This window comes from Monodelphis domestica, chromosome 2 (genome assembly GCF_027887165.1).
Source record: "Monodelphis domestica isolate mMonDom1 chromosome 2, mMonDom1.pri, whole genome shotgun sequence".
Classification (NCBI taxonomy): Eukaryota; Metazoa; Chordata; class Mammalia; order Didelphimorphia; family Didelphidae; genus Monodelphis; species Monodelphis domestica.
In genome coordinates, this window is record NC_077228.1 from 439,440,062 (window position 1) to 439,452,638 (window position 12,577).

The 12,577-nt window shown below is 40.4% G+C and overlaps 1 protein-coding gene across 5 annotated transcripts in view; it reads left to right on the forward strand.

Moving 5' to 3' along the window:
- Nucleotides 1-12,031, forward strand: part of ZDHHC14 (zinc finger DHHC-type palmitoyltransferase 14) — a 322,669-nt gene extending 310,638 nt beyond the window's left edge. For 2 of the 5 annotated variants that reach the window (XM_001371088.5, XM_007484805.3), the window contains exon 9: nucleotides 5,768-12,031. In XM_001371088.5, the coding sequence (XP_001371125.1) occupies nucleotides 5,768-6,124 (357 nt within the window). In that variant the 3' untranslated portion in view covers nucleotides 6,125-12,031. Of the gene's footprint in view, nucleotides 1-5,722 lie in introns of all 5 variants that reach the window. The other 3 variants (XM_007484804.3, XM_003340400.4, XM_016428988.2) reach the window with 2 other exon arrangements.
- Nucleotides 12,032-12,577: the final 546 nt, after the last annotated feature.

Sequence of the window (12,577 nt, forward strand, 5' to 3'; positions counted from 1 at the left end):
CTTTAATTGTGAATATCATGGGAGAAGCTAGGCAGTAATGATGGGGAAAATATACAAGGATAGAGACAGAAAACAGTGAATAAACCCTCGTGAATCACCTACTATGTGCCAGGCACTGTGATAAGTGCTGGGAATCCATTTAGGAAAAAGTTAGTTGCTGTCTTCAAGGAACTTATAATCTAATGAAGGAAAACAACCTACAAAAGGAAGTTGAAATAGGAGGATAGAAAAGAAGGCATACAGCATGGGAGCAAGATAGAGGAGTATAGAAGAGGATAGTCAACTAGAAAATGAAGAAATGGATAGCCTGCCTTCTCTTCAAGTAGAAGAAACTCTCCACCATTCACTCAGAGTGAGGGGACCAAAAGCCAAAGGATACTAATACAGTAAGGCTAAAGTGATATTGGAGGCAGCAAAGAAAGAAAGGGAAGAGGGAGAATATGTCATAGATTTAGAACTGAAAGGGCCATAGTAATCATTAAATTCAACCTCATTTTACCAATAAAGTACCTAAGCCACCTAAAAGTTAAAGAATTTGCCCATAGCCACCTAGCTAGGATCTAACATGAGGTTTGAACCCAGATCCTCTTGCTCTGGGGTCCACCATATTATTCACTCCACCACTGTGTTCTTAGTTAAAAAAAGAGGGAGACATCATCATCATCATCACTAGCATTGATATAGTGATTTAAAGTTTGCAAAGCACTTTACCAGTTAGTTGACTCATTTGTTCCTCATAACTCCATGAGGTGGGTGCTATTATTATTGCCATTTTAGAGATGAATTAACTGAAGCCAAGTGACTTGCCCAGAGTCACAGTGTCTAAGGCAGGAATCAAACTCGGGTCTTCCTGACTTCAAGTCTAATGCTCTATTCACTGTACTACCTAGGTACCATCTAATAGTACAAGCAACAATTCCCAGACCTTAATTTTCTAATCTATAAAATAAAGTAGTTCGTCTAAGGTCCAGTTCAAATTTTCATAATTTTCTAATTGTCACAGATTGTCAATCCCCAGAATAGAAATGTACTTGAGTACACCAGATGAGAAAAAGAACTCAACTTCTTGTTTCCTTTCCCCTGAAATTGGGGGGGGGGGGGGGGTTACTAGGTTGAGGATAGTGTCATCAGAGTACTGATATATGATTCTCATATCAAGGAAGGATGACTAAATGGAGATAACAAATTCTAACAACTGGAATCTTGAGACTATATTCATTGGCAAGAGCCCAGAAATACACGGAGGTTATATTTAGTTATGGAGAGTTGGAAATTTTATAGAAGTACTAGCTGTCATCAGTAATTCCAAATGGTCAAGTGAACTTCTTAGCAAAGGACTTTGTATTCAAATCCCTGGGATTCTTGCCAGCAAATGTATGTTTAATCAGGAAACTTTCCTCTTGTTCTCTGTCCTGTCAAGAATGAACTAGTTTCCTAAACTGTACTGAGAGTTCTATATTAAAAAAAAATGATGTTGACATCAATCTAGACATTGACAATTGCTTAGCTATTGAAGGAACTGTATTCATCTTTCCATTAATAACTATGAAAATGGAAGCAGAAAATTCCTTGCAAGGAGAAAGAAAAGAGGGCATTTGGTTATGAGATTACAATGGGCTTCAGGAAGTGTGACTATGGGGGCAGATTGGTGGCTCAGTGGGTTGAGAACCCGATCTAGAAACAGAAGATCCTGGGTTCAAATTTGACCTCAGATACTTCCTAGCTGTGTGACCCTCTTGACTCCAATTGCCTAACCCTTACCACTCTTCTGCCTTGGAACCAATATGTAATATTGACTCTAAGATAGAAGGTAAGGAAGCGTTAGGGGTAAAAAGTATGGTTATGGGACTTGATTTGGGGCCAAACTGGTACAATTCATAAAGTTTCAGGTATAGTCATTTCCTTTACCCTCACCCACAAACACCTTCAATGAGGTTGAGACCTATCGTAGAAAGTGTGCTGGACTTGGAATCAGATGATGTGGTGTTATAGCTATGTCTTAGCTATTGAAAAGTCAGTCACTAAACTTTTCTGGGTCTCACCTTTTCTCCTCTATAAAATGGGGATAATAATAGCACCTACATTCCAACTTGGAGGCACAGTATATAGAGTATTGGATTCAGAATAAAGAGAATCTGAGTTCAAATTCCGTCCTGGACACTATCTGTATAGTCCTGGGAGAGTCATTTAATCTGTTTACCTCAGTTTCCTCATCTATATTGGAGCAGTTAGATGGTATAGTGGAAAGACAGAAGGACCTAAATTCTAATCTGGCCTCAGACCCTTATCCTAATAAATGTGTGACCCTGGACAAGTCACTTAACCCTACTGCATAACCCTTACTGCTCTTCTGTCTTATAATCAATATTAAGAAGTTAAGGTTTTTTTTTTTTAATTATATAATGGTCAACCATTATTTATTGTCTGTGAAAATCAAGTGATATGATGACCTGGGGGCCCTCTATAAATATGAGTTGTTTGTTAGTGTAATTATTGAATAAGAAAAAAAATCTCACCTTTTCCTAAAGGTTTGATTTTTTTTCTTACTTTCATATATTTTTAAAAAAGATTTCTTCCATGCCTATGATTAAAACATATGAGGCACTGCTCAGGAAAGAGAAGGACAGAAATGAAATAGTCCCTGCCCTCGGGGAGCTTCCATCCTCTGGGAGCTGGGAAGAGGACAATCGACACCCAAATAAGTAGAATGTAATGTGGTGGGGTTAGGGTGAGAGAACACTGAGGACTGTGGGCTCAGGAAAGGACGTGTCTGAAGCAGCCCTTGAGTTAATCCTTGAAGGGAGCCAGGAATTCCAAGAGGTGGAGACAAGGAGGATTACATTTCAAACATTAGGTACAGTCTGTGCAAGGGAGAAGTGTCAGGCGATGGGATGTCATCTGCAGGGAACACTAGCCAGTTTGGGCTGAGATTAGTCTGGTAAGGGGGCAGCTGGGTAGCTCAGTGGATTGAGAGCCAGACCTAGAGATGGTCCTGGGTTCAAAAAGATTAGTCTGGTAAAATAGATTGGAGCCAAACCATGAAGGGCTTCATGGCTCAGACAAAGGAATTTATATTTTCTCCTTCAGACAAGAGAGAGCACCCAAAGTTTCTGGATCAGGACATACTTCTGCTTTAGGAATACCAGTTTGGTAAGAGTGTGGATTGTGGCAGCTAGAGGCAATTCAGTAGTATGCACGAAAGAGCACTGTGCTTAAAGTTGGGAAGACGAATTCAGCTCCTGTCTCAGACATCTGTGAGCGATGTGGCCTTGGTCAAATTATTTAACCACTCTGGGCCTTAATGTTCACAAATTTAAGATGAGGGAATTAGAATGGAGAGGAGAGGACAGGAGAGGACAGGACAGGACAGGACAGGACAGGACAGGACAGGACAGGAGAGGAGAGGAGAGGAGAGGAGAGGAGTGTCCATTGTAGAACTGAAGATAAGGATTTAAACAAAAAATGCTCTATAATTGATTTTCCCCACGCCTAGAAAATGGAATAGTGGAGAGAGCCATTTGACAAGGCACTCCTTGGAATTTTCACTTCAAATACTACATCCTATCCCTATTCTTGATGATTATGATTGACTTTGCTGACCCTAACATTATTCTAGTTTTTCAAATCCCAGTGCTTCTTGACCAGGAACCCCAAGGTCCTAGAGTTAAATAGGCCTTACCTTACCCACAAACCATATGGAAAGAGAGAGCCAACCATTGTTCCATCCAATTACTTTCCATCACTCTTAAGAATAATTATAAGAGAGTTCTAATGGTGAGCTCTCTTATCTACTGTGACTACCATGCATCCATGATCTTCCTTGCTTAGCTCACATAGCTGACTATATATCCTGTCCCCCCCATCATCACACTTCCCAAATTAACCTGCAACTTCCTATCCAGAGAAAGAGAATAAAATACGCAGCTCCCATCTTCCTTCTGAAAACCCATCATTAGCTCTTCTAGGTCTTTGAAGAGCAAAACAAAGATGAAGAAATCAAAAGAAAATGTTTCCCTCAGAATAGTGAGAGAAATGTGCTACAGAGAGGTTACAGAAGAACATACATATGGCATCATAATAGGATATGGGAATCATATGCACTTTCTAGACTTTCAGGAAAATATTAATAAATAAAATATCTTTCTTGGTCGCAGATGTGAGTGTTGTCATTGGTATAGCTCTTACTGTTGATGAGGTGTTTACTGAACCTCTGACTTCAGAAGAACCAAGGTAGAATTCCACTGCTATAAACCTATTGTCTCATTTGAAATTTCTGACTATCAAGATATGGGACGCTGCTTCGCAGGTTTTGAAAATCTTTAGTGGGTTTAAGCATCCTAAGCCTTTAAAACAAAATTTAGGATATCTAAATCGGGTCAAAGCTATTTCTTTTCAAGCTCTCTCTGAAACTAGCCCATAGATAAAATGAGGGTCTGGGATTGTACACTTCCAGAGACTTCCCAACAGACTGAAAATGAGTCATTAAAAATGGGGCATATGCTATATTCTTGGTTAAATGTTGGGCACAAACCTGAAAAACACAAGAGGGATGACTTCCTGTAGTAAGAAAGGAAAAGTAGTCACCGATCACAACCCCTGGGTCTGCCACTTATCAGGTATGTGACCTGGAGCAAGTCACTTCCCTTGATCTCAGCCCCTCTGGGTATTTGTTCCTGTCTGGCAAATGGGGGAATTAGACTAAATAACTTCTAATATCTCTTCCAGATCTGAAATTCTGTGACTTTAAAGTCATACTTTAAGAATATTTGAAAGAAAGAAGGGTTCATCCTATAAAACTTTTAAATTCTCATAAGCAATTTTAAAATGAGAGGAAAAAGAAAGAAAAGGGGAGACCAGGAATAAGTCAATGATGTAAAAATATCAATAAATCCTTATTTTAAATATATTTTTGCATGTGTCTACATATGTGTGTACTTAAAGTGAACCAGAGATATTGATGATGGCAAAAATGAAAGTAGTAAAATATTCTTGGACTCATGGAGAACAGTTATACCCTGCTTGTCTTGGGATTCAGGAATTTCCAAACTTTAAAGCTACTCCAGGGGATCTGTGATCTCATCCCTCCAACAATGTAGATCACAAGCAATCCATATGATTCCCTTCTGGGTCCTCTCACTACATATAAAAAAAAAAATAGAGGAAATCGTTCCCAGCCTACCAAAAAGGACATTGCTGTAGCCCTGACCCAGGAAGTGGCAATTGTTTAAGTGAATCTATTTGATTTGATTTGTTTTTAAAATATTTTCCCATCGTTATGGTTCATGTTCTCTCCTTCTCCCCTTTACTCTTCCCTCCCAGAGCTGGCAAGCATTTCCACTGAGTTATCTCTGTATTCTCTTAAGTTAATCTATTTCAAAATGATGATTCTGCTGGTGAACGCAGGCTACATTTGTTATATGCTTTGACTGCTTAACATTTACTGAAGTGGTGTATATGATCAATTACTTTAAGTGGGCTATTTAAAAGACACAGATGAATATTTCCTGTGTTGTCATCAATACCAGAAAGAAGCCTGGTAATCTGTGCATGCAGTGCTTTTTGGCCATTGTCTAACTGAATTATCACTAATGAATTTTTCTCTTCTCACATCTCATTCTCTCCATGCTTCTTCTTCCCCTTGCATTTCACTCTCTTCTCGTGCCTTGGCATCTTTCGACTTTCCCCACTTGCTGCATTTTTCCGGCTGTCTCCTGCCCTCCAGTGTGATCAAGATCAGTGCATTCAGAGCACCAAATTCGTTTTGCAGGCTGCAGCTACACCGTTGCTCCAGAGCGAACCCAGCCTAACCAGTGAGGAACTCCCTTTGCCAGGAAAGACCACACTAGGCGCTCCCTGTGCCACCTTGTCCCTGGGGCAGCCAACACCACCCTCCTCCATGCCCAATCTCACGTCAGAAACTATTTTGACAGATATGATCCCATTAAAAGAGGAACTCGATAGCCATCAGTTCCTTACACCAGAGGAAGCCCCCTCACCCCCTGGTATGCTGTCAACAGGCAGTCCTATCACGCATAGTCACACCCTGCATGTCCTAAGTTTGGCCAGCCAAGACTCATTGCATGAAGACTCAGTGCGTGGCCTCGTGAAGCTCAGCTCAGTCTGACCGATGTGGACAGTCCATGCCGGGACAGGCGCAGTGCACTTTTCCAAGGACTTTGCTACTCTTGAGACCAGATGTTGAAGCCAACAAGAGAACTTCCGAGCACTCCATCTTCTAATTCCATCACTGGCCTTGGCGATGAGGACACCATGTTGTGGGTTAAATGAACATCTATAAAGTGGATCGATTGATTTCAAAAGTTATTCGGGGGCAGGTCTTAAAGCTCTTTTGTCTTATTTGACTTTTCTTCCCTTTTCCCCCAATTCTTCCTCCCCTTCCAGAGTAAATAAAAACTGAAATTGATACCAACAGTCCAGTTTTCTGAAGCCTTGGGCAAGTGGGGATATCTCAGCAAGCTGGAATCATTTCTGGATCTTTATTCCTCTAGAAGAAAAATCTTGGAATATAAATGCCATGCTCTGTGTTCTTTGTTCTTGTAATACACACTGGTTAAGGGTTTATGATGTTTTGTGGCCAGATTGAAATGCACTTAAGTGTTATACTACTAATATTTGAATTTAGACAATTGCCATTCCGTTGATTAGTTTTAAACAGTTTTTAAAGAAAAAGACAAACAAAAAAAGACCAGCTGTAGATTTTTATGCCACATTGTAGTATGTATTACAGTGGTGTTGGTATTAACAGATGTGCTGCTTTTTTTTTAAATTGTGAATTTCCACATTCAGTTTTCATTGAAAGACAATTGCAAAACCATGGACATTGTTATTATTTTTCAACTCTTCAACATTATTTTCTGTGGATAGGTGGTGCCTCCCACAGCCTGGGTTTTAACACATTACTTATCATTTAGCCTTCTTCTGTTAAATATTTAGATTAGGTGTTGTGTTGTGCCGTGTCTGCAGAGGGTCAATCTCCCCACCATGGATGAGATTTCTGGTGGACATCCAATAAATATGGTGCCCTCCTTCTTTGGGTTGCGTTCAGTTATCCTTCTAAAAGCCTAAAGGTCTGGAGGACCACAAAAGGTTTTGTGGTTGGAAAAATAGCCTGGATTCACAGTGAATCAGATCAATGAGTTATATCATACTGATGGGAAGGCTTCTCTAGGAGAAAGGTGACTTTCTGTCCAGTTTCTATTATTGACTGACTGCTTACGGCTTGTTATTAAGGGAATTAACCTGCGTTGGCATTATAGAAAGTTCATTGCTTCTGTAGACAAAAGATAAAGGAGCCGCTCACATGGGCGATTGACTGTGACACTCTCTTCTCCATTTATCCTGTTCTGTGTGCTGAGGGCAAAGGAACGAAAAGGTGGAACCTATTAGAGATGTCAAATGAACTTGTGGGAAGGATATGCTGCGATCTTGAGAGGTCATTCCTTGTAACTGTCCCATTAATCAGAATAGAATTAGGAAAATTACCCACTCATTCCCTTTCAATTGAAACTTGGGACAAGGGTTGGGAGGACATTGGATTTCATTTAAGGAAAATTCAACTCAGGGGTAATTGCAGGGGACCCAACTTGTTATCAGAACTGCCATGTGCTCTACTTGCTTTCCTCTTCAAATGATAACGCCTGCAATGATTTCTTCTCAGGATAAATTAAATTCTGCAAAGCAAAATAATGCTCTCTGTCCACGACGGGCTAATGGTCAAGGTGTATTTATTATTGATCAAGGAGTCCAGACACTTTGAATTAATGGAATGAGGCCATTTCCCCTGATATAGGGTGGGAGAAAATGGCCTTCTTGTTGAAAGAAAAAAAGAAGCACAATCTGGGTCCTGGAACAAAGCCATCCCTACAGCACTGAAGCCACACCCAGATCTCCCCTCTTCTCTTGACATTACAATAAGAAAAAACTTTGAAGCAATTTAGAGCTGTGCCAAAGTGTGATGCGCTGTCTTGGGAAGCAGTGAGCTCCCCATCAGCAGAGGTATTCAGGCCAAGGTTGGATGACTATCGGTTGGGTAGGTTATAGAAGAGTTTCTCCTACAAGCACAGGCTGGAAGAGACAGCCTCTGACATCCATTTCTCTGCTGAGATCCTGTGATTCTGAGTCACTCATAAACAAAAGAAGCCAGATTTATCCCTTGGTGGCAGTTTCCAAAGACTCTCTTTGCACAAGTTCATAAGCCTGCCAGTCACCCCCCGCCCTTTTGCTCTTTGTGAAGAAGTAAAACAATGTGCCTTCTCAATGTGGTTCCCTGAAACTGGTAAAGGGAGAAAGCTTGGCATTGTGGAGTAAGGAAGATCTTAGTTCAAATCCTGCCTCAGACACTTATTAGCTGTGTGGACCTAGACAAGTCATTTAACCTCTATCAGCCTCAGTTTCCTCATCTGTAAAATGAGGGTAATAGGGGGCAGCTGGGTGGCTCAGTGGATTGAGAGCCAGGCCTGGAGACAGGAAGTCCTAGGTTCAAATCTGGCCTCAGACACTTCCCAGCTGTGTGACCCTGGGCAAGTCACTTGACCCCCATTGCCTAGCCCTTACCACTCTTCTGTCTTGGAGCCAATACACAGTATTGACTCCAAAATGGAAGGTAAGGGTTTAAAAAAAAATGAGGGTAATAATGGCACCTACCTCACAGGGTTGTTGTGAGGAGCAAAAATGTGATGAGATAGGGAAAGTGTTTTGAAACCTTAAAGCACTATGAAAATATTCCCTAACATGAAATGGAAAGAAGACCGGAGGCTTGACTTACAGTGTGTGGCCAGGGGTAGGTCAGTTTTTCTTCCCTCACCTACATTTTCTCCCTCAAGACTAGATTACTTCCAAGATTCCTGCCAGCTTTCATGTTCAAATGTTCTATGATTTTTCTGGGACCAAGACTCCCCCTCCCCCTTTTTGGGAAAGTCCCCTGGAGAGTAATAAGGAGTCCTTATCCTCCTGGATGGTGGGGCGTTCATAAAAAGCTTTTTTTTCTCTTCCTCTAGCCTCATCCCTCTCCTCTACCTTCTCTACTAACCACTCACTACATTATTTATCAAACTCTGCTTTCAAGTAAGCATGGCTGTTCAGGATTTACTATTCTATTAAAACTTGGACCATTATCAAAAGAACCATTTCTCCAGGGGGAGTGTGTTTAGTTCATGCAGCCTGCCTCGAGGGTCCTTCCTCTTCCCCCCACCCTCCAACCCCCTTCCTCCTCAAGTCCAAGTTTGGGGATTAAATGCATCTGTGTTTATCCTGGCTCTGCCCTTCCTATTGGTTCCAAGGGCTGCTTTCTGGAAGCTTGAGTGTCCTTCACCATCCCAGGGTGACCCGACCTAATCTATATTTTTAGATATTTGAGCCATCCAAGCAAGCTATTATCAAATATGTTTTGATATTTTACAAACTGTCGGTGTCACAGATTGATTGTTTGCTATAGGTATGAGTGAAGTGAGATAAATATTTTACTATGTTTCTAAAACTTGGGCCATTATCTCATACACACACAAGCTTTATTGTTTAAAGATTCATCTGCTTTTGGTTTTCCCAGGAAAGCTGGGGCAGCGCAGATGCTGCCCAGCTCTTCAGTGGGATGACCGAGTTTCGTCCAATTACTCCTGGCTTCTGAAAAGGAGGACTGACCAAAACATCCTCAGATCTGTAGACAGCCTGTGCTTTGAGAGTTCAGTGACGAGGCACCCCGGGGCCCCGGGAGTTTGTTGTCACATTCTGTCCTTCAACCAAGCTGAAATATGACAGTTTCTTTCATTCATGCGGTACTCACCCAGCCTATAAAAATGATGCCGCATCTTCCTTAGAATCTTCTATTTGGACAATTTCTAGTGCCCCGAAGGGCCTTTTTCTAATTCCATTGTAGAGCTCAATTGCACTGTTTTTCTTACCCTTTCATTTTGTGTGTGTGTGTGATTGACTCATCAGGGTCAAAAATGGAAAGTAAATATTTTATTTGCCACCTTGTAATCTCATCTCAGCTCTGAGATTTTGTTTTTTATTCCCTCTCACCTCCTATTTCTTATGAATTTGTTTGTTATTTAGAGGCTGTATAGTAACACTGAAAGAACACTAGATTTGAAATCAGAAGAATTGAGTTTAAATCCCACCTCTACTACATAACCCCGATGACCTTTGAACAGTCGTTTAACTTCAGTGGATTGTAGTTTCCTCATCTGTAAAATGAAGAGATCAAATTAAATGCTCTCGAGGTTCCTCCTACTTCTCAGTCCTAGGATCCTTTGTCTGCCCTTTCTCCTAGCTGCCAACCAAAAGAAAACCAAACCTCAAACTTCACTGTGTTGGATCTGGTCTCCTTGGCACTGTTGCCTTGTGAGGACATCTACTGGAAAATGCAGAGAATTTTTTGTAAACTTTGCCATTCAGTGGCTCTTGAAGGGACTGAGTCAGTCCAACTTGCAGAAGAAGAGCCAATGCTGTCCTCCATCACCGTCCACCTTGACAGACACAGACACAGGAGCAAAAGCTTTTCATGGACTTTGGTTCTTCCCTTCTGGACCTGTGCAGATCTGAATGGTGTTGAATCTAAAACTTCAACCTCTCAATACACGTGTTGTCACAATAAGTCAACCTAACTATGGTCAGGTCTACGTGAGACAAAATGAAGAGCAAAGATTGCGTATATGTAGCGTATTGAGCTGTGTGCACATGACCCAATGTGGATAATTGATAAGGGGAGAGGGTTAGGATTCATTTACTCTTTTGTATGTATTTGTATGTGTCACGTATTTTCATGGCTGCCTGCCAAGGTATCAAGAATTTGGTTTTATAATCCTAAGGGATATTTGCAGATTTGTCTTATTTTTTATGATAATCTTTTGCGAGAGTCCAATGTACAAATTATTTTATAGGGTAGGAGGGAATGGGAGGGGTGGTAAAAGGATGGAAGGAGAAGCAAAAAAGGGAAAAGAGGGAGAATGGGTTTGACTATTGCTGCCTTATGACTGTCTTTAAGCTGAGCCTAAATAAAAGTAATGTTTACAGTTCTCTTCATCAAATTCTATGATTTTGTGGTAATCTGGTGTGTTCTTATCCAAAAGGGAGAGATCTTAAGATGTGTTACCTGCTCCTCCACCTTTTATATCACTTCCTAAAAGAATGCCTCTGATTTGTTTCTTTAAAATATGTCCCTTCCCATCTTTTAAAATAATTTACCATTAATAGATTAGATTAGTTACAACATTGTTCTCATTGCAATCATAAATTGTAAATCAGTGAATCCTCTAGCAAGTTGCCTATTGTACACGGTCCTGATAATGCAACCAAGATGGATTTCCAAATACAAGTGGTTACTACATTAATTCAGCCATTAAAAATAATTGTGTAGATATAAGATTAGATTGCTTCTGGAGCAACTGAATTTGCAGCTGCCACAATGAGATGAATGGCTTCAACTGGAATTATTTTCAGATCTCATAAATCCCAGGAATTATATGCAGAATGAGTTGGGAAGCAGATGGACATTTTGTAATGTGAAGATTTTTTCCCCCTTCCATCAGTTGTTGCATTTTAAAAGGAAATGTGGTATTGACTTATGGAGTTCTGAATCAATGATTGTCTTAATTGTCCTTGCTTTCTTAACATGCACAGTTAAACTGGGAGGCCATATGGTCCATCCAATGAGATTTGTTTTGCACTGTTCTGTATGAGTGGAGATTGTTTTAGCCTGTGGTGGAATATGACTTTGAAGCTCTAATGACCTTATTCTTGGGGACAGTTTTGGTTTGTACTTTATTCTAATGGAGCATTCTGGTATATCCCCCAAATAAAAATAAATAAAAACTATTGGTATACTCAAGGCTCTGAAACTGAACAATGAAAGACATATGGGCCACAGCAGTGTGTATTTTCAGAGATGTGTATGCCTATCTAAGTGCCTCTTTGATGTTTTAATCAATGCTTGCATAATTGATTTTTTAAACCCACTGAACTGAATTTAGACAACATTTTTCCTGCCTCAATAAAAGCTGTTCATAGTGTCGAATGTAAAACCTCAATCTCTCAACACACATGTTGTCACAATAAGTCAATCTAACTACAGTTGGGTCTTCATAAGACAAAATGAAGAGCAGAGATGGCATATATGTAGCAGGTTTGGGCTGTGTACACATGTCCCAATGTGCATAATTGCTTTAAAAAATGTGTGGATTTTTCCAAGATTCTCAAACTTTTTAGCCCTAGAAACGCTTAAGCAGAGCAAATCACCTAAATCCATCTCTTCCTATCTGCTCTCTTTGGCTCTATCCCCTGCCTTGATCTCTGTCTTTCTCTCTCTCTTTCCCTCACCATTTTTCCTCCCACTCCTTCTATCTCTTTCTCTTTCATACACACTCTAAATGCCATCAGAATTTGTCAAGAAACATCAACTAAATGCCATTAATAAGTTATTAACTTCTGTAAGACAAGATAAAACATAGCTTATATTATAATCCCCACTAATTCCTCCTTACTTTCCTCATAGGACTGCCCTACCTACTTTCTGATGAAATAGACAGTGTCCTTTAGGAACTCACTCAACCATCTTCTTCCC